The 25,182-nt window shown below is 39.4% G+C and overlaps 1 protein-coding gene across 5 annotated transcripts in view; it reads left to right on the top strand.

Moving 5' to 3' along the window:
* The window catches only part of LOC119702185 (amyloid beta precursor protein), a 208,268-nt gene extending 183,740 nt beyond the window's left edge, over positions 1 to 24,528 (top strand). For 3 of the 5 annotated variants that reach the window (XM_038139805.1, XM_038139797.1, XM_038139775.1), the window contains 4 exons: positions 4,934 to 4,987; positions 16,223 to 16,323; positions 19,418 to 19,564; positions 23,290 to 24,528. In XM_038139805.1, coding sequence (XP_037995733.1) covers positions 4,934 to 4,987; positions 16,223 to 16,323; positions 19,418 to 19,564; positions 23,290 to 23,391 — 404 coding nt within the window. In that variant the 3' untranslated portion in view covers positions 23,392 to 24,528. The remainder of the gene's footprint in view (positions 1 to 4,933; positions 4,988 to 16,222; positions 16,324 to 19,417; positions 19,565 to 23,289) is intronic. The other 2 variants (XM_038139812.1, XM_038139786.1) reach the window with 1 other exon arrangement.
* The last annotated feature ends 654 nt before the right edge of the window (positions 24,529 to 25,182 follow it).

Below are 25,182 nucleotides of genomic sequence, written 5' to 3'. Positions count from 1 at the left end.
GGAGTTAATCTGAAGCAGCATGTAATATACTGTATTATTATTATTATTAGCATGCTGTGACACAAATTAGTTAACAAAGAAAACACTTTCTGAGAACTCTACAAAGGGACCATGAAAAATGTCAGGAAACTGTACTTCAGTGATGCAAAATGCATCTTCAGAGGCGACCCCCAACCAAACCCCAAACAGCTGTGAAACTCTGACACTGCCAAACCCTCTGGGCATTTTGCCAGTGACTAACTGGGTTTTGTGGTTTACCCTTTGTGTTTTAGCTTGCAGGTTACAGGGAGCCTTAATTTCTATATCTTGAATTTTCTAAACTGAGATTCCTGAAAATGTACTATGTTATCCTTATGATTTGTTCAGTTACTCCCTTCAACAATGTTCTTAATAGGTGAGCATCACGTAGCACTCCTCTCCTGCTGGTTAGTACCAGCTTTTGATGTACTTTTTTTTTACTTTTGAAAAGAGAAGTAAACACATTCTCTCTTGCTGATCTATTAGTCTTAGGTAAAGGTGGAAATATGTGGCCTCCATGAAGCCTGAGTAGTCAGTGTAAATAAACATGTACCAGTTTAGTTTCATGAATCTATTTGGACAATGCATTTTCAGTCTTATTTCTGTGCACATGGAAGTGCATTCAAGAGAAATGCTATTCTGGGCCTTCAAAACGAATGCACTTTTTATAATAACATACAGTACATACTTGAGTTTTGATTATTGATAAATGCTATAGTAGGTTTAAATTTTTTCCCCTCTTCATTACCTGTTGTGATGATGTGGTCCGGTGAGGTGTAGCAGTTTGACCGTGGGCCAAACACCAGTGCACTCACAAAAATCATCTACTCATCTTCTGCTGTAACTGAGCAGAGAAGTAGAAAAAAATCAGTTAAAATAAAGCTCATGGTGTTGAGATAAGAGAAGAGAATTTAGGGCAAGACAGGCTTAAAACTTCAAAAGGTATAAAGAAAACTTTATTGAAAGTAGGAAAAGAAGAATGGTAAGAACTAAAATAAACCTTTAGAACACCTTTCCTCCCCCCAGCCCCTCTTTCCTTCCCACTGACAATGCAAAGAGGCAAAACCTGGGATTCTCAGTCAGTTTATCACTTCCAAAAAGAATCTTTCTTCAGTTCACTCTGGCAGAGGAGTCTCTCCTACTATGCCATGGAGTCCTTCCCACAGGAAACAGCTCCCTATGAACTCTTCCAACACAGTTCTGATTTTCACAGTTGACAGTCCTCCCAGAAAAACCCTGTTTGCATCATGAAATCCCTCCCGTGTCTTGCAGTCTTCCCACAAACTGCTTTTGTGGGCCATTTCAGCTTATAGGGTACAGTTTTTAAGGATGAGCTGTCCTAGTATAAGACCAAAGGGTCCTCTTTTTCTATCTCTGAAAGCAAAAGTTCTCTCTGTGTCTCTATTCAAGTCAGATCACAGCTTTTCAACATTTACATTCTCCAGCTCTCATGGGCTGTGGGTGAGCACTTCATCGCCCCACACGCTTCATGAACTACAGGGAAACAGTTGTATTCTAGTCTTCATCATGGCTTACAGAAGATTTTCAGCTCCTACACTCGGAACATTTCCTCCTCCCCTTCCCCCTTCTGAAGTGACCGGGTATCGCCATGTTGTTCTCACATGTCCCTGTCATATTCACATTTTCTGAAAAATCCCTTCGCTCAGGATTTTTCTCCTGGGAAGCTGAGAAGCCTCAGAGAAAAATGGAAACAATAATTATTTCATTTGCTTCTCCTCTGTTTTGCTCATGTGGAATGTATTTGTAGATGTTTATCCAACAGGTGATTGTTTCATTGGTTTCTAGTGTGAGTGTTTTCACTCATTAGCCAATCAGTGCCAAGCTGTGTCAGGACTCTGGAAAAAAGTCACGAGTTTTCATAATTATCTTTTGAGCATTCTGTAAGTATCCTTTCTGTGTTCTTTAGTATAGTTTAGTATAGCATTCTTTAATATACTATAGTATCTTGAAATTATAAATTAACCTTCTAAGAACATAAAGTCAGATTCATCAGTCCTTCCTGCCACAGGAGTCCCAGCAAATACAATATGTCCCCACTTTCCCTTTTCTCTGACTCAGGAGAAGACTGGCATCCGTAAGTTCATCTGTTCTCAAGTGGAGTTCTGCAAAGCTGAAAAGTGGATCTTAACCAGCCTCCACAAATCGAGGGAAACGCTCATTGTGCTTTTCTCCGTGTTTGTCATGTGATCTCCCTGGCAGTGCACAAGCCACACTGGCTGTCAGCTCCACTCTGTGGGATGCTGAAAAGAGAAAAGCTGCTGTCATTTTTATCTCTTTGTTTGCAGCACGGCAGGTTAGAGGCAGACAGGCACGAAAAGTCTATCACTGGCCAGGCCAAGATGGCAGCAGCCACATGGCTCAACAGTGCTGGGATGGCCCTCCCCACTGGGGTCTTGGTGGCCGGACTGTGACGGGGCCCGATGGGGTCTTAGCAGCCGTGCCAGGGGCCCAGCAGCCCCCCATCGGCCACCTGTCCAAAAGCAGGAAAAAGAAGAGAACATCCCCCGGCTTTTCATTCTTAAATATGTTATCCTAGAGGCGTTTCCAGTTTCTCTAATTAGCTTAGCAGTGTGTCAGTTCTCAGAGCCAGCCAGCTATTGGTTTTGCCAGGCACAGGCAAAGATCTTAACAGCTTCCATTCAGTGGCTGATGTTTTCCCTCCTCACCAAAATTAATTTAATGCAAAACCAGCATATGAGAGCAGGCAGTGAGAAAACCCACAAACAAGATTTTCAGAGTTAACTGCTGTTTGTGCATTTATCAGTACTAGGGCAGAGCAAGAAGGTTTTAAAATCCAGCTGAAATTCAAAAGGTGGTAGCTCAGGGCTCTCCAGAAACTAGCCTTTCTTTGTATCACATTGCCTGGCATCACAATCTGCTTTGGAAGACTCTTGGCCCTTATCATTTGCCTTATCAGTTTCTGCCGTAAAGCTGGTTTGTTTCCTTGACCAGGTCTTTTCACTTCTGTGTCAGTTACGAAATGTGCCAGTGGCCCAGCCTTTCTCCCCTGTAAAGAGCTTCTAAAATTTTAGATTACAAGAATTATTCATTACTAATACTTTCACCTAACCACAAATACTGCATTAATCTGAGGTCAGGTCCATGCTACTGTACAACAGGAGCTTCTTTAATTCTTTTCCCCTTCCCCTACTCCCATTTCTATTGCTATGCACAGGCTTCTCTCTCAGTTCTCCATACCTGTTGCCATTTGGGGCTACAGAGAGGAGGGAAAAAAAAACCCTCAGCCTTCTAGGGAGGATGCGGGGGCCAGGGTAACAGAGGAGGGGTCTGCAAGAGCAGTTTGAGTAATGTTTACTCATGGTTGTTTCTTCCCTTGGGTCCTTGCCACTGAAAATTACTGCTGACCCACCTGAGGGTTGGTGCTGATAGTATTGAAAAACCTAGCAGAAGACATAAATAGGAAAATACTCAAAACTGTGGGTTTTAGTTAAGGATGGAAATTGCATTTTGTATAGACCTATGTAAGGAAAACAATTACATGCTATGCCAGTGCCACTCTGAACTGCTGTGAAGGAAAGTGCCTCTGCGGTACCAGACTTGCAAGCTCTGTGAAAGTCTGCCTTTCTGGAGACATAAGTGAGTCAGATGTACTGATGTGCTTTTAGTTTGCAGCTGGTCTAAAGCTGAGTTACTGGGTTTTATTCAGAGGCAGGAGCTCATGCAGTCATCTCATGTGCAAAGGACATGGGAGCCACTTAGGCTCTCACCTACAAATGTAGGTAGGTAGGTTTTTTGTCCAACCCACAGGAACATTAAGCCAGTGACACAGGCTTCCTGAGAAGATGGGCAGTTCCATTGCTCATATCAACAGTATCATCAGGCTTGTGTGATTTTCTGATGAGCAGTTCCTCCTGATTGAAAACTGTGGGTCTGTCAGATTTCCTGTGTTACTGCATCTCACTTATTGCTGATAAAGGCTCATAGCTGAATCCAGAAATTCAAATGAATAAGAATATATGTTAAAAATTCTGAATTCTAAGGAACAGTGTAACACTTCATTTCTGAACTTAAGTTCTTTGACACTGTCAAAGACTGAGTAGATAAGGAGGGCAACACAATTGGAACAAAAGAGAGAAACAACAACAACAAAAATCTGAATATTTTAATAAACATTTCCAGTATGTTTGAACTTACTGAGGCAGTTGGCAGTGACTCAAATAGCTCTAAGTTTTGCAAATGCTATTTTTCTGTTAGTGCCAGTGAGCTACTTCAACTTAGGTTTCAGCTGATAAAACCTTAGTAGGGTTTAAATAAAAGAGTTTTATAGAACTGTATATGACATACATTTGGATAGAAATTTGTTTCTTCTTTCTTTCCCTTCCAAAAACTGGAAGATAAGTATGCTGTTCACAAAACAGAACATATAGGAATATTGATTGTATTTTCAAAATGCACTTTACTTTAAAATATTATAGATGTTGCTGTAAAGAATCCCTGTTGAAAGGAGAAAGGAGGGATTCAGGAGGCTTTTAAGTCAGTATTGATAAAGAGCAGCTGCAGGAACTCATCATGTCCATTCTGGCTGCCAGTTCTGATCAGACAATGTGGAAAAGTTTGCATATATGAATATGGGTTTGTTCTAGTGACAGAAATTATTTAGTCTTACTGGTTTCTGACTTGAAGCAGTAACCAGAATATGATGTAAAAATGATGCTGCCTCAACACTGAAGCTTTCCTTGTGAAGTCTTACCCATCCCTTCCTTTTACTTTCAGGATTAACTGAAGGCAGATATTTTCTAGTTGTTGCTTTGGTAACTGTTAATGCAGTATGTCTCTCCTGCACTGTCCCAACAGAAGAGCCCTTGACTTTGTGATTTATGGGGATTTTGTTTATTTTTGTTTGCTTTTTTGTTTCTTTTCTGCACATGCCTAGTTGAGCCCGTTGATGCCCGCCCAGCTGCAGACAGAGGACTCACCACACGACCAGGTATATGACTTGCATGGCTTTTACCTAACCTGTATTTTTTTCTGGCGTGCATATGGTCTGCTGGTGCTGAAATGATTTACCTTTGCTTTGTTGTACCCTGCTCACAAAATTTAATGCTATTCCATGAATGATGGAAGCATAATTCCCTCACAAATCATCCGTATATGAGTGCTGTCTGTATTGAGGATGTTTGGGATGTGTGCTTGCAGCAGAAATGGGTCCCAGACCCAGAACTGGTTTGTATCAAAGGTCTCATCCTTTCCAGAAGTAACACTTTGGCAGGTACAGGAGGTGAACTTGGTACCCTCTACAACAGACACTACTTCTAATTTGGGAGTGTATAATAGAAATGTTGAATCCTTTACGTAGAGTGAGCAGGGCTAATGAAGAATTAATACGTACAGTTTCAGAACTGCAGGGGGCATTGATATTTTTTGCTGTGGTACTTGCCTTACTTACCTCCAGATACCTAAAAATTTGTATTATCCTTCTGGATTCCCTGAGGATGCCTGAGGACACAAGTATTCATTCCATTCTAGGACAGATCAGGGTGATTGTTTTTACTCTTTAGGTACCTCTGTTTTTGTATTGATTTCAGAACAATAGCAGATCACTAGGTTGAGTCAGGCTGCAAATATTTGGAAAAGTTAAAATGGGACAATTCCAGTTTGCAAAGGAAAATTATTTTAGCTTTTCATACACTTTTTTTTTTTTTTTTTTTTTTTTTTTTTTTTTTTTTTTTTTTTTTTTTTTTTTTTTTTTTGCTTTTGGGGTTATTTTTCCTCTTTTTTTTTTGTTCAGAATTATCTGAAACTGTTAAAGCCATTGAGAGGAAACAGCCTTTTATTTCAGAAGGGGCTACTCTCTGACTCTGTGATGTAGTGAGAATGTATTTTAGGGTCAGGATTATTTCAGTGTCACGTCATAATTGTGTTTTCTTCCTTCAGATCAAATTAATCTGATTGATCTGTATCCTTTTCCCCTTTATCTTGTCTTCCAAACATCCCTTAAAATAGCATTGTGTACAACATCTTCCTAAGTGTTTTTAAATCTTAATTCACCCATGTTTAGCAACTACAGAAATTGCTACATTGGGAGGTAAAATAAGCTCATATATTGCAGCAACTGGGATATTTGTCAGAACTGGCGAGGTAGTGTGCTTCTAGCACTGTTTTAGGAGTCTGACATATTTACTTATGTTTAGAGTCTTAATTCAGTCCATGAAGAGAGCCTGGAAACTGGTACAGAGCTACAATGCCAAAAATCTTGGGATCAGGAAAAAAATCTCTTTCAGTACTCTGCATTATCTACCTTCTTCCCCAGGAGCAGTAGAAATATCACAGATGAATCATGTATATGGTTTAATCCAAATTTTGTAATGCTAGTTCAGTCTAGCAGTTTTCTTATAATATTAAAATCTATTATTATTTGCATTTTTTAATTTCAGTCCTCTTGAAAAATTTCCTGTTTTGAGGCCCATATTTATTACTGCAGGTTATTCTTTCCTCCCTTCTGTTCCCTCACACATAGACACACATCTCAGAAATCCTTAGTGTCCCTTTTCTAGAGAAAGGATTTTCTCTCACTGCCACTCTCATTTCAGAATGAAACTGTATGTTTTAGTCAACGGCATTAGAGCGCTTTGTTGGTTGTGTTGATACAAGTAGTACTGAAGTCTATAGGCCTCATGACAATAAGTCATGAGTCATCTTGGTGAATGTCTGTGATATACTACTAAGGATAGGTAAAAAATATTTCAGCATCTGATCATTATGGCTTGAAATTTGGCAGATGGCAGATGCTGTAACTTTTCTACTGTGAACATCGCATGGGATATTTCCTCAATGTTCTGCTAAAGTGCAAAAGTAGTGCTTAACTTTCCTATGTCTTTAATCACCATTTACATTTTCCTACTCATACAGATTCTGTCTATAAATGTCCATGTGGTTTTTCATCGTAATTCAAAAGCAAATTATGTGTGACAAAATTTCACTTATTCAGATTAGAATAATTCTCTGTTAATCTTAATGAACTAGGAATAAAGGAAAGCAAATAGATGCTTTTTTCAGCTGTGAAGTACAGAAGGGATCCTGATAGTTTAAAAGTGTGTGTTTTAAAACAGTTTTACTTTACTTGCTAATTATAAACAAAATTTCTATATTGAGGGTTGAAAAAGGAAAATAAATACATTTTGTGCAGTAACTGTCCCTTTGGGATAGTCTGTTTTTACAGTTTGGGGCTATTATTGAAGAAAAAAATATAAAAATACAGTAGATTACTGTAGAGTGAAAAAGTATTAATGAAAGACCTGAAGATTAATGCATCCAGCTGCTTGTGACTTTTTGTTTTAATTGCCCAGCTTCTTGTTGGTTTCTTGAAAGGTTTGCCCTTTCTGTGGGCCTGACTTTCCAGTTGATGCTTCTACTTGCTTGGCTCAAGTGACCTGCTTCTTCTGGATGGAAATACTGGTATCATGTCAGTCTGTAACACTCCAAGCCTGAAGAAGCACAAATGAATGTTTGGTAGCTGTTTGAATTTCTTGAAGAAAATGAGCTCTGAAAGGACTAAGACAAACATGCAAACGTGTGCCCTTTTTATTCTTTTCCATTTTATTTACTTCTTTCTCACACAACTTTCTTATAATGATCAGTATGTTTTTCTTACAGGCAGATTAAATTAAGCAGATTGTCTTTGTCACTTTCTTAAAAGAGAGATAGTTTGGTCACAGTACAGAACAGAGTCACAGATTCACAAAATACTGGGTTGAAAGGCGACCTCAACAATCATCTGGTCCAACAAGTATTTAGATGGTAGTAGTATTTGGGATACCTAGGATCTTTTTCCTTCACCACATCATTCTGTTTCAAAAAATGAAGTTTGTGAGTCAAGCCAGAAAAAGTAAGCGAGTTGTCCAATTCAGAGAGTAGAAAAGTTTGAGTAAGGACCAAGTTTAAAGCATTTGTTGAAATTTATGCCAGTTTCTAAACCCCCACCTCTGTTGTGCTCCACCTTGACTATCCACAGTTAAAGCTTGAATTGGAATCTGATCTACATCAGTCCTAGGAAAATAATATTATGTGGATGAATCCCATTTTCTAGTATGGATAAAACATCTGTATAATTCACATGGGCATTAGAAAAGGATTCTAGTGCCTTAACTTATTGTCCTTCCCTTTCCTAATTCAGAAATGGGCAAACAAACATAAAAATCATGCCTGAAACCATTTCTTATTGTCTTCCTAAAAAGGAAGTAAATGAGATGGTAAAAGGTCAGAGGGAAGAAAAATATCTAGATGTACTAAGTAGTCATCAGTGCGCTATTTTTTCATACAGCACAAAATTATAACATATTTATGACATATTTCTTGCTGTTTATAAATTGCTTTATACAAGGAGATATTGGGTGTTAGAAGGCTTCAGTCCAGTCTGAGAACTTCCCTATGAAGAACTTCAGATAGAACAAGTACCTCTTTTCTTGATAACCTCACTGTAACAACTTACTCAGTAGTGTTTCCTTCTCTCCTGTGCTCCACCAGTCACTTTTTCGTGATGAGCACTTAATTTCTTACAACTGAATTTTGGGTATCTGTATATTAGTAATTTTTTCTTTGTGTGTGTGTGTACATATAAAAACATCTCTAGATGCTCATGAGCAAGCTTGTTTTACTTACATTAATTCAGCAGCTCTGATTTGTGGAAATTGAGTGAAGATTAGAAAATGTGCCATCAGAAGGGACATTGCTTAGTATTAGCATATCTTCTGTAATTCTAGGTGTTGAACAACAAATGTTCTGTTCAGAGCAGATCATATTTTCATCTGTTACACAGTTACAGTTGTAATTATACACTCACAGTGGTAAATACATCACTTAAAGGATGCCCATAATTCACAATGCAAGGATTTTATGCTATTAAGTATGTTACTTTCTTCCATGTAGTATAGTTTGGACTTGATGGTTTTTTGGGTTATTCCAGCTCTTTGTCAGTTGGTCATTTTTGCAAACATTTAACTGTTTTGGGGAAACATTGCACATAAAGCTGCTTCTGTGTCTTTGGCCCTTCTGCTAATAAATCCTGACATGTCTATCTTTGTTACATCACATAATAACTGAGGGTTTTTTCCCTCATGCAGAGGCTCTGTAAGCCTAATGGCTGTTCTACAGAATAATTGGCACATATGCTGCGGTCTGTATGAGGTGAGGGCATAGAGCAGCTTAGTTATTTATGGTTTTCTTGTCAGAAACTGCCAACATATTTTTTTCCTGTCTCTGTGATGTTAGTTCAGTGCAGTTGCTTTACACAAACTGTCTGCAGCTACCAAATAAAAATCATTAATAATTGTTTTTCCATTAGATTGTTTTGGTTTGTTTTATGAGATCATTGCTAACTGTGAATGCAATTATAGGTACATAGGCACAGCATCAGGATTGACCTGCCAGAAAGATTATCAAACCAGATTTTACTTGTTTTGATTATTCATTTCTACACACACATATTCTGAGAAATAATTGTTGTATACTTCATTCTAATGAGGTTATTTTTTTAAAAAGATAACACTTTCATTGCACTTATTTTCTGATTTTTTCAATTTGAGAGCCCCATAATCATCCATGAAGTAAAAGTGAACCAGCAGTTCACTGATGTCTTAGGAGAGACTGGAAAGTTTTAGTTCCATGCAGTCTTGAAAGTGCATATCCCTCAAAGATGTTTGAGTTAAGCTTACAAAAAAAGAGTATATAGTCTTCATTCTCATCTTTATGAGTTTACAACATACATTCTTCTTTCATTTCAAAATTAAATGACCTGCACAAAGTCACAGAGTCATATGGAAGTAATAGTTGTACTTCTAATTAGAACAGGCAGCTCTCTACTCCAGGGGTTTGTTCGAAGACTGCATTCCTTCCCTTCCACCTTTTTTATCTTTGATGAAGATTAACCCAGATAAAGCTGTTTGCCACATGTGTAACAGGCTTTGATTCAACAACTCTTTTCTGGTTCTTGCCATGAATGAAGCACAGTTCATGGACATGGAGCTAAATGTTTTCCTAAATGCAGTCAGTACTGCTAGTCACTGATTTTCTCTGTGTAGAGACCACCCAGGTCTAGTTGTTTCAACAGTGCTTCACTTGGAGATTTAATTTTTAACTCTCGATGTAACCTCAGGCACAGCTAACAAACACTCTTCAATCTGTGCAAAACAATATCACAAAACCTTTCTAGCTGGCTATATAACCAGTAGACGAAGTAATTGCAAGCAGTATGGTAGATAAAGTGCATCTAATTATATTCTTGGTGGGATTCACTGTAACCTCTTTTTTTTTAGTCTTCTGAAAGCATAAATATATTTACACAAACACAGAAGCTCATTAGTGTTAGTATAGAGTGTTCTCCAAAGTAGCTACTTGTTTTTTATTTCATATGAGTAGTTTTTCACTCCATATGATTTTTTTTCTCATTAGGACAAGGAAAAATTGGGGTTTCATACTCTCCATTTTTTGATGTTTGGAAATGTATGTGTGCACACATGCATGTGTACACTGTATATACAAAAGCAGTTAATATTACTAATTAAAAGCAATATCAATAAAAAGCCCATCATAGTTAGCTCATTTTGTTGCATTTCACTAGAAGCTTTTAAAAGTGCCCATGGTTTTTATAACAAAATAGTTTTGTCAGTTTTTCTAAGGAGCTGTGAGTTAATGTATTTTTCAGCTGAATTGAAGCAATTTTAAATTGAAGTGATTAGGATTGCTGCTCCCTAAATGTGGTATGTAATTCAAAAAAAACTGGTGGCAATTATCATTATTTGTGAATTTGCAATGAGGCTGTTGCTCTCACTTTTCATCTTGTATATTGGCTTTTGTGTTTGGCTTGTGTATTTTAGAACTGGTAATGGAAAAAAACCCATCATTTTGTCCAAGGTCAGGACTAAAGTTCTTGTCAGAGAGAGAACTGTTCCTTGTTTGCTTGTCTTCAGTACAACAGTAAAGAGGTATTAGAAATCCCTTGACTGTTTGCATCTCACCTGTGATCAAAGTTTTAGAAAGACCCTGAACTTTTTCCTACTTCAGTTACTACCCTTGAAAAGTATATCTTTGATTTTAGCATGCAAGTCTAAATGTGTGGTCACTAGGACAGTAAAGTGAATGGACTGGTAATAAAAAGAATCTTATCAACAAAAAGTCTCAATTCTATAACATTGTGGAAGGGTGTGTGTAACCCCATGTATATTTTTATCTCACACCAGTATTTAATTGATTCCAGTGCAATGTCATACTTCTCCTTACTGTATAATCAATTATTTGCAGAAGACAAGCAGTTTACCCTAGTTGAAGTCTTTTTCCTCACTTGTAAGGTAGGTAGAAGGAAGGAGGTAGAAGGAAGAAAAAAGTTACTGTTGGGTTTGTTAGTGCAACAGCTAAAAAAAAAAGATTTCTCTGCTTCTGACCTTTTTCTGGTGCAAGTTGCCAAAAACAAGTTTTACTAAGTCTTAACATCATTAACTTCCTAATATCAGATCCACCTTGTGTTCAGATTCTGTGCCATTTGTGTGGGGCCTTAGTCACTTGGCCAAACAAAAAAAATTCTGCCTGATCCCAAGGCAAAAACCCCATTGTTTAACCTGCTATATGCTGAAAGCATGGCTCCCATGCTACTGTTTGATTGCAATGGGAGAAGGGAAGGGAACCAAATTAAAGAAGTGTTGCTCTGGGGAAGCTGGAGCATTTTTCCAGCAGCCGAGACTACTGGTGAACTTATCACCCTCTGGTGCCCATTAAGGTGACCTGTCATGCCCCTGTAATGCTTGCTGTAAGTCCTGCCTGTGGCCTTAGACTGTTGAACAGAAGCTGACAAAGACCCTGTCTCAGCTGTTGCAGCTTTGCTTTCACTAAAAGTGGTCAAAAGCAGAAGTGCTCATGTGCATTTTTCTACCTCTAGCGGTGGTACAAACAGAATATGTACAGATTTCACCTCTGCCTTATACCCCAGCACATCCATTGAGCATTTGGCAGCTAGCATTTGATAGGTTCCAGGACTGAAAATTGTATTTTCACCATTGTGTTTAGTGACCCTGAAGGAACCTTTCTTCTTTGCATTTGTTCATTTGTATTTTGAACATCCTCATGATTTGTGCCAGTGAGTTCCACAGTCCAGTTTTGCATTGTACTGAATTATATATATGTAGACACACTTTCTTCTGTTCCTTTTCAATCTGCTGTATCATAGCCATATTAGTGTCCTGTATTTCTTAGAAGAAATAATGAATTTCCAATTTCCTGTAGACTTTCTCCTTGTCATTCACAGTCACACACTCTGATGTGTTTCACCTCATTTGCCTCTTCTAGTCTGAAGACTCACGATTTCAGTCCTTCGTGTACAAAAGCCATTCCATACCTGTGATCATCTGTGTCTCCTGCATTATATCTTTTGTAGTTCTTCTGCCTTTGTGTGATGTGAGGTGACCAGAGCAAATAGCCAGATTTAAAATGAGGATGTATCATATATTCAGTGGTGTACCAATGTTTTCTATTTTCTCTATTTTCTCATAATTGCTCCTACCTTTCTCTTTGTCTTTTTGACTGCTACTGAGCCAAGTGCCCAAGAGTTACCCACTGTGACTGCAAGGTCTCTGTCGTGGGTGGAACAGAGCTAAATTAGAGTCTTTATAACTATATATTTAGTTAGGGCTGTGTATCCCCACAAGAACCACTTTGCATTATACCAACACTAAATATAATTTCCCTTTTACTGTGCTCATGGAATTTGTAAGATCCTTCTGCAGTTCTTTGCAACTGGTTTTACTATGACCATCCTCTTTTTTTCTTGAATTTTTTTGTCAGTAAATTTGTCATGTCACTATTCACTCTCCTATCCAGATCACTTTGCAAACAGCACAGCACAGATCCTTATGGGACCCACTGGTAATATTCCTCCATTGTGAAAAACAGATGTGTATTTGCACTTCATTTCCTTTCTCTTAGTCAGTTATGGAAAGTAACGTAGGACTTTCCCTTCTAATCCTTGTTTCTTAGCTTCTGCCAGAGCTTTGATCAGGGACCTTCTCAAAAGCTTTTTGGAAATCCAGATTCACTCCAAGCAGAATCCCTGTTTCCCATGTGATTCCTAACTCTTCCAGTGACCTCTAAGAGTTTAGGAGGTAGGACTTCCCTCAACAAAAGACAAGCAGATTCTTCACTGATTTATCTTTTATGTGTGTGGATATCTTCTAATCAATATTTATAGCTTCAGTGGATTTGCCAGCTGTGGCAGTGAAATTGTACAGTTCCTCAGGCCTTTGCCTTGGTGGAATATCCATGTGGTGCTTTTGCCAGGGTATCTGCGAGGGCAGCGGGTGTGGCCATGGACAGTGGTGAGCAGCTGGGAGCAGCCACTTCTCCAGCTGCTGCAGCCAAGAACAGTAAAAAGTCCTGGGAAAGCCCTTTCCCCCCAGCTACTGCACTGGTACTCCACTACTGTAATTTTCCCCCTTCCCTTTTAATCCTAAAACAAAAAAGGCAAGATGGGTTGACAGGTCGAGTTTCCTTGCTTGCTTCCTTGTTCTCCTTTGTTGCGATCCGCTCTGATCATAGAGGAGCAAAGAGAACTAACTGAAAAAAATTGAACAAACCTGGAAGTTGGAATAATCCCCAAAATGCAATTAAGACCAAAAGAGGTTAGATGTTGATACAAAAAAAAAAAATCTTTTATTTAATAGTAAAAGAGGCAAAGAGAAAGAAAGGGAAAAGAGAGAAAGAAGTAGAAATGGTGGGGGGTGCGGGGAGGGAGGACAGGGAGAATGACAGAGAGAGATTAAGTAGAAGCATATCACCCCTCCATGGGTCCCAATGACATCTCCTTGTTTCCCTTCATCTGGTCTTCTTGCTGGTGAGGGTCCCCTGCCAAAAAGTGTAGAATCCAATGGATTAGTATACTTTTGGGCAGGTGAGAACACACAGGTACCTCCCTGAGGGGGGCCAGTTTGACACTTGTAAGACTGTGGATCTGTTGCATCATGCAATATCATGTGCAGTGCTCTGGTGCAGGGTCTGGGTACCCCTTTGGGGAAGGCGTTTGATGGACCGTGACACCCCCTCGTCTGTGCCCCATGTGAATGTCCCGTAGATGTGGCTTTCCAGGGATGAGAGGCCCTGCAGCTGGGCCAGTCTGCCCAGTGGAGGATGACTGTTCACTGCCTCTGACCAGAGGCTTTTTTGCCATACACAGGAAACCTCTCCTCATCCTCCCTTTGATGTAGGGGTCTGCACATGGCTGGCAGCAGATAAGCCTGGGGCTATAGCCTCCACCCCTGAAGGTGCTGGGCTTAATCCTCCTGTGAAAGTATTCTTCCCAAACCAGACCTGAGAATAGTGTCACTTACCTCAAAGCAATTTACAGCCCAGGGCCTCAGTCAGGAGTCTTCAGTGCAGTTTTTGTTACATGGTTTTGCTAAAATATGCAGTAGTCCTTTGTAAAAATATTTAAGCCATAAACCATAGCATTTCAGTCTCCAACATACTTTTCCTCATTTCCCATTGATGCAGGTGTAGGGGGTACTTTGAGATGATGCACAAAAGAGAGTAAATTGTGCTCTTAATTTGGAAAACTAGCCACAGCTGCTTCAAGGATAGAACGTTAAACCTGTTTTTAGGTACCACGTGGGCTTTATTTTCTGCAACTCCACTTCCTCCTGCATTTCTTTGACAGATATCATTGTTTGTTTTCAGACTGCAATTCCTTAGGTACTTTACAGTTCTTGCATTAAAAAATGGTCTCCCATAAATATCATCATATACTTGTGTTAGTACTGTTATATAGCATCTAAAATCAGGAACTTAATAGATTTAAGGGGTTGAAGTGCTTGATTCCTTAAAAAAAAAAAGGTAAAATTTATGGGGCAGTCAGACTCTTCAAAAAAATAACTGTAAAATCTTTATAGCATGAGGATGATTCTTGCTCTCTCCTTTGCATGTTTTCCTATGAAAATAAAGATCAGAACCTTAGAGTGGGTTATCTGTACATGTGCTCATTGGCACATGAATTTTTAAGGAATTATTATTGAGAGTCCAGCAAGACAGTGGAGCACAGGAGCAGTCAGTACTGTTGAGAATTTTAAAAGAGGTTCTTTCTCTTAATCAAAACTTAAGTTCAGTGCAAGAGTCTACGAATTAAGCCTTGGAGAGAGGAATTGGGAGTGAGAAAGTGCTGAAATAAATACAGACAAGGAATATGAACTGGTTTGTTTGTACTGTGTTCATTAGAGGGAGAAAATTACATCTCACAAACACCATTCTTCTGCAGTGTTTTACCTCCAAGAAATACAAATGTCAGGTACATGGTACTGAGAAAGAAAACAGCCAGCTCCATGAATATCCATACAATCTCTATAAGCCAGAGCCAGCTCTTCAGGATTGATGGACATATACAGGATTCACCTCTCATTCTCTAAGGCTATTTTCCTGGAGGAAATTTTGGCCTTCTTTCCAGCTAGACCAGTGCAACATCTCCCCTTCACACCTGTTAAGAGAACAGGACTGTAATGATTATGATGTATGATTATAAATGTTGTGAGGTGCAGTCACTTGCTTTTCTGTATGTTTCTAACAGAGAGACAGTTATCATCTTTCAGAGAGAAGATGAGAAGAATCATTAATTCTGAGCAGTATGAAATCTGAAAACTCCGTAAACTCCACAAACATTGTAGTAACTTGTGCATGTTTGTGGAAAAGGTACAGACTCGCAGGTAGCAAGAAAATAAGATATCTGGAGTTCTCTTACTTGCATCATGAGTATTTTGTTTTTTCCTCACAGCAGCCTGAGCTGATGGAGGAGGAAGATTTTGGCCTAAACAACAAATTTTCTTGACATTGCTAAAGAGGCTGTCAGAGCAGATCTGTATGCAGCCTGTGAGCCAATTCAGGAGGCCTCTGTTGGTCCCTCACAGCTTTGTTCATGCAGTGTTTCATGCTGGAAGCCTTTAATGCCTGTACTAATATAGCTGCTGAGGACTAAGGATCGTTTAACAGAGGAGAAACTTTACTAGCTCATTCTATGTCACCTCAGTGGGACTGAAACACCAGATGTACCTCACTTTCCTCCCAGTTCCTTTTCACATTGCATCACACCTCCTCTGTGTGAATGATGCTGTTGCCTCCAGCTCTCCAGCAATGGGGTTAAGCAGAATCTTCCTGAATCTGAATCCTGAATTTAATGAATTGTCTTTGTGGTGTAATGCAGGTTCTGGGTTGACCAATGTTAAGACAGAAGAGATATCTGAGGTGAAGATGGATGCGGAGTTCCGACATGACTCAGGATACGAAGTTCATCATCAAAAGCTGGTGAGTAATCAAACGGTGCTTTCCATGCACGCATTTTGAGATGCTGATTCTATCTTGAACTAGTGAGTCACTTATGGCCATGTTTTGCTCGAGTGATGTGGAACTGAAAGTACCAACAGAAAGTTAGTATATGAAAAGATTATGATTTTTCTGGTTCTTTCTTCGATGAGAGTAAACCTGGAACAATGTCAGCAGAGAGGGTGGAAATCATTGAGCCTCACATGAGAGGAAATTCCAACAGTTCCTCTCCTTGCACTACCATGTCACTGGATATGCTTATATGGATAATACTTGTCCCACAGTCCATCTGTCTCATAGTCTCTCTGTATCTTACAAGGGATACAGAGGAAGGAAAATGCTGAGTTTAAAAAAAAGAAAAAGAGTTTGATCGGCATAGCATGGTGCAGCAAGAAAATAGAATGACACCGTTTCAGAAATATAGTCCTTTCCCATCAAAACAGATGGTAGTGGTGTATGCATGGAGCATAACCTTTCACAAGAATGGCTGCTTGGGATAAAAGGAGATTCCCCACTGGCCTTAATTTTAGTTTCTGTTTGGCTGTATCTGTGTGTTTTGTTTCTTAAGGTATATGAAATTTTTATTAACAGGGGAAAGGCAGGTAGGAGCAAAATATTGTTCCCCATTTGAACTGTGCTTCTTGTGAGCATAAAAATGACAGCCAAAAGCACTATAGGTAAGAAAAGCATCTTTTTTTTTTTGGTCGCTTAATAAGGAATGAAGAACCCAGACAGCAATGTTGACTATAAGCCTGTTCTGTTTCTTCTTTGTACGGGTATATTATGTGATGAGGTTTCAGTTCCGTAGCTTTCAATAACCTGATATTAAACTTGAAAGCTTTTTTTCCTTTATATATTTTTAAAGCTAAGTAGTGCTAAAAATCAAAATTAACATGGGACTCAAATTTGCATTTGAACTAGACAATCACTCTGTGAAAGAATATTCTGCCATCTCTTTGATGCCAAGAACTGAGAATTACCAATTTGATGAGTTAATCCAAAATGCATTAGCCCTAATTTGGGAAAGTCTAACAGGCTTAGCTCAGATGGGTTAAACATGCCAATGGAGCAAACCTGTGCAGGGTGTAGAAGGGAAGGAATTTGCAGGAACTTGTGCTAGACACAGTAGTTACTGGTTGTCATAGTTTTCAGCAGCACCCTTTAGTGTGTAAGTGGTTTGATATCATCTCAAGGAATTAGGTACTGGGAACTCCCCATACCATGGTGGCTGATGGGGAGGGCATTGCAGTCCCTGCACATGCTAACCTGTGTCATGCTTAAAATGGGACCTTTCTAGCTTTTTACAGTGTTTTTTGCCATACTTTTTACCGATAGGTACAACCACTATTTAAAAATTAATGAGCTGTCTTCTAGGTTATCTTTTCAATTGAGACTGAGCAGGGATTCTGGTATTGCTGGGCAAGTACTGGACTGATGCTTACAAGGCCTTGCTTCCCTGCCACACACCATGTTCTGTCCAATGCCCCTCTACATTTAGCATTAATTCAAAAGCAGGGAGCAGAAAACACTTTGATCTGTGCATCCATTCTATGCCATGGTAGAGTTTCCTGAAACAGTCTTCTAAGGATATTGCTTGGAATTCAGCTGCACATTGTATTTTACATGCAGACCTCTGAATTGGGTTGAAATTGCATTTATTTTCTCCTTTATGGAGGTTCATGTTTGAACTGTACATTAAGTTGATTTTTATGGCTCGGAGTGCTTAAGGCCTTCCCCTCTTGCGCATGTATATTAGCTGGGGCATTTCACAGTGCTCCTGAAATAGCATAGTAACAGAATTTCAGTCCTAGGCAGGTAAAGTTCATGGAAGAAATCACTACTTTGTACTGGTTTATGCCAACACTATCAATTGTTTGTACTTTTAAGTAAATTTTTAAATTTGTTGTAACACATTTCTTGCTTGTGACTAGGAACAATATAAATATTTATACTGCATTCTTTAATACCTTTCTCTTGAAGGTTGTGTTTATTAAAGAGTGCAAATGTTACACAGCTCAGTATAATTCTCAGCTGGTTTCTTGCTTCCCTCTACATTTTTGTTAAATACTTGTCAAAGTATTTAGTCTTCCAGCATGAGATAGTCATACAATTCTGTGAATGTAATTTATTCTCCAATTATTTTTGATCATTTTGGTTTAAAATAATAATAATAATAATTTTAATAATAATAATAATAATAATGGCAGCCTGCTATTGGCATGCAGACAAAAGAATTGTAATATATGCTCAGGTGTGAAATAATCCTATGTATTCTTTGAATATGAAACAAGGCAATGAAAGCAATCACCCATTTTTCATACCTGCTCCTGCTTATAAAAGCTAGATTTATTATATGCGCAGTAAAGCATCTTGCTGTCCTCTGTTTTGCATTATCAGTGTATAAAATTCAAGTGGATTTTCTCTGGTTTTCACACAGCTATTACCTCCTAGGTCTCACAGAAGTACATCATGCAGATACAGCTTATTCTCTTTACCTTGCAAAATCTTGAAGCACTCCTTTGTGGTCACTTAAATCAGTGATAGCTTTTGTCGGCTCATTTCCTTTGGTGTGAGAATTTTCTCCCAGCTGGTTGTATGCAGGTTTCACTGTAGTTCACAGGTCCTTCGCTACTCTTTTATAGAAAAAAATGCATCATAGTCCAAACAGGCCACACAGATGTAAATTTTTGATGACACTCATGACTAGCATTCTGAAAATAAAGAAATGTGTCTGCTCCTGGGTTACTCCACTCAAACTTATCGCTTGTACAATTAGCTTGACTTGCTTACTCAAGGAAAAAAGGGAACTACTATTTAAGACCTGTGTGAAGCTGACCATGGAGCTGAGTCCCCCTTTAGCACAGCAGTGCTACACCACAGGCCATACATACGTCCCAGATTGCTCCTCTCCAGCTTTCAGAGTACAGCAATCCAGGTTTGAGTAATTACCAAGACATGCAGTGCCATTTAATTACTGATGCTTCAATAGCCTTTATATTGCTGTGGCAGCTTGGCAGGTTAGTCAAATGTTCAGTGAGCATTTTATTAGCCATCTTCCTTTATATTTCTTTTGTAGGTGTTCTTTGCTGAAGATGTGGGCTCAAATAAAGGTGCCGTCATTGGACTAATGGTGGGAGGTGTTGTCATAGCAACAGTGATTGTCATTACTTTGGTGATGCTGAAGAAGAAGCAGTACACATCTATTCATCATGGGGTCGTGGAGGTAAGAAAAGACTACCAAGCACAACTGGTGTCACCTACACAACACAGTCAACATACTGCTATATAAATATTAATTTATGAAGGAAGAAACTGTTGTTTAGATATGTTGGCATTGTTATATCCAGCAGTGTGGAATCAATTTGCTTTCTTTAGTAAGTGCAAACATAATGTAAACCATGTTAAAGTGGGTGTAAAACCACAAAACATTATTCTGCAACTATTCCAGACCAATCACTTAATAATGTGAAAGTTCATTTTATAAGAAATTTGACAGTAGCCAATGAGAAGATACTGCGCAAGAGGAAGAATCTGGTTTTACTGTTGGGAAATCATATACCAATTTTTTTATTTAGCTTTAATGTTTGAGACTGGGCCTCCCATAACTTGTGCTGTGCACTGCAAGGATTTTCCTTAGACAGGTATTTTATTGTTCTCTGTTCTCTAAATAAGATTTTTTTGTTGCCACAAATAGCTTTGGATTTATGGCTAGTCTGAAACTCATCGTTTTGAGAAGCAAGTAGTACATAAGACTCTTATATAGGATTTTCAAGATGAAAATCTTTATCTCTTCTCAGTCTACCAAGGAGATTTGTGGTCAATTTACAGTAATTTAAAATATTTTTTCTATTTCATGGCTTTAAGATAAGATCTCTGTAAGTAGAAAGACTTTATTATGAAAACTGGAAGAGGTTCACGTTGAGGTTTAATTTTATGCTAGAAAAGAATCTGTTAGTAGGATTAATTGTGAATTGTGACACTCTCCCATCATGATTTGAAGAAGCACTGGATGCTCTGAGATAGTGGTGATAACAGTGTAGAAGAACCAGGACTGACTTGGTGCTATAGCCACCCCTTCAAGAGTGAATGGAAGGGTGACTTTTCCTCTGCACCTGCTTTTATTCTTATTTTCTCTAAGTGCTGAAAAGGCTGCAGGAACATTTGCCATGTTCCTGCTTTGTTCTTGCCTTCACCGCCAGGTTCACAACAACTTCAGCAGCAGCTAACAAAATGCTGTTAATGCTGTTAAATTCATGAGTCCTTAGGGTGGGGATTAGGCCTTTGGTACATTTGTACAAAATCTATATGGAATGGGTTTGTTAGTCCCTACTGCTGTTAAACTGCTGGGCAAAACAAATGCTCTACTGAACAGCAATAGCATGAAGGGATTGCCAGCCAAGGATTCACTGCATATGGATCTAGATGGTGTATTTTTGTAGAGAGAGAAGTTGGCAGCCCCAGAAAGGATAGGTAAATCAGCAGAAAGCAGCCCAGCCCCTGGGGTAGTGGCAAAGTTGAGTGCTGTGAGATGTGGGCCTCTCCCCATCCCTCTCCAGCCCTGCTCCCAGTGTAGGGGACACAGAGCAGCTGGCACAGACTCTTCCTTAAAATGCAAGCACACAGCTATACCCTGACTGCTGAGGACATGGCTGTACAGGATGTCTTGGGATTTGGGAGTGGGAGGTAGAAGAGGAGACAGGCTGTGAAATTCCATGGGGTCCTTCTGTCCTTGATGGATCAAAATGATGGTTGACAGCTAAGCTGAGCACATGGGCTGCCCAGGGGAAGCTTGCATCCTTCAGAAGAAAAATGGTTGTCATTTTTGGAGAGGGAGGGGCCAGGGAAAGGAAGAATATATTCTGTCTTCCCTCCAGTTTCTCAAACAAGGGAGATAAAGCAAGAGGGATCTCTAAGCATGATCTTGCTACCTAAAAACATGTCACATGAGTTGAAGAAATAGGTGGATTTGGGGATTGTTGCATAAGAGAAATACTGTATGCAGATGCAATTTAAAGAGAAAGAAAGAGAAAGAAAACCTGTGAATGGCAGTATTAAAAGTCCAAGTTATATTGCAGAATTTGAAACACAAGGAGCACAGTGTCAACACAGCCCAGTGATCCTTTCTGTCTGGCATCCTGTTCCTTGTCCACAGGAGTCAGGGGGTGCTGAAAGTCTCAGGGCTCCCAGCTGTGAAGAGTTTCATAATAGCTTGTGAGATATATACACACACACATAGAGTGATATATAACCTTTAAGATGGATATTTCATGAAAATTTCTAATTATTGTGAAAGAAAAATACATCTGATGGGAGATACAGTGTTGACTTAAAATGCAGTTTTGAGAGTCAGGACATAAAAAGGGGCACAGATACGAAAATGGATCAAATTTGGGGTTAGCAGTTCATAGAGTAAGCAGTTCATTATGAGTAATTCTCATACAGAGAACCATTTCTTAAATAGCAAATAAAATAGCATATAAAGTGGAGAAGGCTCTGAGAGGAGCCATTTTTGGTGGGACTGTGGGAAAGGTGGTCAGTACTGTGTTGTAACCTGCCACAAGGAAAAAACAGCTGCCAAAATAAGCTGAACAGCCTGTGTTAGTCCCAAGCATGGGAAGAACATACCTTTAGTCTTTCTCCAGGGTATCAGGGAACAACTTACCATCTTCTCTCCTCACTAGGCTGAGACATTTCCAGTATTGCAGAGTAGATTTAAAATTGGTATCAGACATCAATGGTTCTCCTTTGCATTTTTATTAAAAGGTTAGATAATGTTAGAGTTTCTTGAGAGAATACTAGCCTTTCTTAAAGGCTAGTTGGTTGCTGAAGGTGACTTGCTGTATTTCCAAGAGGTCACTACTTACAGGAATCCACAGGAAAATATTCATACCTAATATTTAACAGTAGAGTTTAGGCACCTTCCTGATTTTAGACACTGTAAAATTCACTTTTTACCTTTGCTTTTAGGAGCTGTCAAGCACTGGATACATCAGGTAGCAGATGAAATAACTGACAAGCAGACTGTTTTCATAGGTGCTTAGCAAGATAGCCAGGATTTGGTAGGTTTTGAATACACAGCTACTGAGCTTACACAGCATAGGTAAAATACCTAAATTAGATTTAGAGACTGTTCTCATCCACACTAATTTGATGGAGTTTTATATTATTGTAATGTTCAGTGAAGGAAGAAAATCATCTGGGAAGATGCAGGTATTGAATGGAGAAGTCAAAACTGAGCTTTGTGCCTGTCTTCCAAGTGATCAAGAAGGGTCAATTTTTGTTAAGTATAAATGCTTAAACCCGTGCAGACATGTCAAGGTTTTTATCAGTAAGCTGAGCCAAAGTCAGCCTTGGAGGTAGAGGAGTTCTGTGTCCCTAAGTGAAATGGAATCTTTTGCTTACCTTGTGCCTGGCTGCTTTGGCATTTCCTTTCTACCTTCATTTTATCTTTTCCAATTAATTTTTTGTTGTGAGACCTCCACACCTGCGACAGATTTGGGAGCACAATGCAGGCAGAAGGCAGACTCAAGCCACTGCTTTTTAGTGAGCTTTTTCTTTTCTTTAGAGCTCAAATTGACCCCAAGTATAGATATTGATATATATGCTGGGGCAGGGGGGGTGGAAATCTCTTAGTGAGGGACTAGCAGAGAGAGGCAAACTCCATCCCATTTTTTTTTTTTGGAGAGTTGCTTCCTGATCCAGACAACAAATTCCAAAGCTGTTACTGCTGGCTTTGGTCAGCTGGTTTTGAAGTTCTGCAGCAATAAAATGAGTTTGCAGAGTTGTTCTTGGTGCATTATCATCTTCTGTTCAAAAAGTGAGCTAGAGGATGCTTTCTGCCCAAACACAGAGGATATAAAGTGTGTTGGATGGCCATGAAGTGGGGAAACACGGGGTATGCTGTGAATTAAGCAGGAATGTGACCCCATTTGTCCCCTCTCCTGACAGGTGGATGCTGCAGTGACACCAGAGGAGCGCCACCTTTCCAAGATGCAGCAAAATGGCTACGAAAATCCCACATACAAGTTCTTTGAACAGATGCAGAACTAGGACATCATAGCAGCCTCATGAGTTGAATGGAAGAGTAATTGCTTCACTGCCCATTGGTGTTCAGTTATAATGTGGAAAGAAAGGAAAACACTCTGCTTTATTATTTACTCATTCTCGCCTTTTGACAGCTGTGCTGTAACACAAGTAGATGCCTGAACTTGAATTAATAAAATCGGTAATGTATTTTCTCTCTCTTTCTCTTTACATTTCAGTATTTACACTACATTATTAATGAATGTTTTTTGTGTACTGTAAAGAGGTTAGCTGTATTTAACTAGTGCATGGATAGATTCTCTTTCCCAATTATTTATCATGTAGCTCCTTAGCCAGTTGTATATTATTCTTGTGATTTGTGACAAAAATTAGGTCCTAGTTGAAACATGCTTTAAGACTTGATGGGGGATGCTTTCTGTGTCTGTGGGGTTTAGCTGCTTCTCTTTGCTGAGCATTTTTTTCTGATCACTATGCATTTTAAAGTAAACCAACATTTTTTAAAAGTATTTCAGACGAGTTATTGAAATTATTTTTCTTTGCAACTGCATTTTATTGTACGGATTGTTGCTCCTGCTGTATTAGTGATGTAGAAATCATGAAAATACACATTTGTTTTGTTGTGCCTGTTTTATGTGCACACTTTAGGCATTGAAAGGTAAACTTTATTTTCTTTTCCATGTACCTTTTTGATCTTAAAAAAAATTATTAAAAAGAGTCCCTGTTAATTGTGAGCACTTCTGGGGGACGAAGTGCCTGCTGGCCAAAAGTTAACAGGGGTCCTCTGCAGGATGATTGTACAGAGCCATTGCTTATTAATTGATAGCTTTCTACACTGTGTTACATAAATAAATTAAGAAAAGAATGTGTGGGCAAGAGTTTTCTTTGGAGGCAGAAAGCAAAGAGTTCTGAAAGCCATTTAGACAGAATACAAGGGTGTTCACACTGAGAGAGAGTTGGGATCCTACAGAGACTGCGGCACTGACAGTTGGACTAGAGCAGAAGAAAGCAGTGAGACAAGGCAGGAAGTGGGAAGTGCCATTTTTGGCACAGCTGCCCTCTGAGATGTCTTTTCCTTTTTTCCTTTTCTTTTACTTTCAGTTTGTATAACAGTGTTTTAATGTAAATAAATACATTCCTGGAGGAGCCCTGTTGTAGTAGTGCATTTCTGTGCCAACCAGCCAGCCTTGCTCATGCAGAGGAGCATGACGTGGATGGCTAACCAACCTCCCACTTTCCTGGCCATCCCCTGGTGTGATTTACCAGTAAGTTCTTCCCTCTCCTCCCCCCATCTCTGCTGGCTTTCTGGCAAGATCTGTGCCTTGCAATGTGCTATATTGGTGAAGGCGAGGAGGAGCCTCCCAGACTGCATCCAGCTTGGTTCTGCTGCCTCGTGGCAAGTGCCCAGGAGGGTAGAACAGCAGCACCAGGAATTTTTTTTCTGCAGGAAGAGGGCAAAGCCATTGGTGAGCTGGGATACTTAACCCCCAGCCCAGCATGTTCTCTCCATTGCCTGAGAGCTTCCTTCAGCTCCTGGCCCTCCAGGAGCACTCCTGTGGCACAAGGAGAGCACAATAACTCACACCACAGGGCTCTCCTGCCAAGAGAGATGAGACCACAGTGGGTGAGTGGACCTGGGGTTCTTCAAGATAGATTTTATACCCAGCCCAAAATAAGGACTCCTCGGTTCAAACTTGGAAATGGGTTCTGGAATAAAACTGGAGGGGTGTGTTTCTGAAAAAGAAAGTGAATTACTGTTTCTCTACAGTGAATGGGTTAGACAAAACAGGACTGAAGGAA

This window comes from Motacilla alba, chromosome 1, assembly GCF_015832195.1.
Source record: "Motacilla alba alba isolate MOTALB_02 chromosome 1, Motacilla_alba_V1.0_pri, whole genome shotgun sequence".
Classification (NCBI taxonomy): Eukaryota; Metazoa; Chordata; class Aves; order Passeriformes; family Motacillidae; genus Motacilla; species Motacilla alba.
Note: the sequence above shows the minus strand (reverse complement) of the source record. Positions and strands in the feature narration are given on the sequence as shown.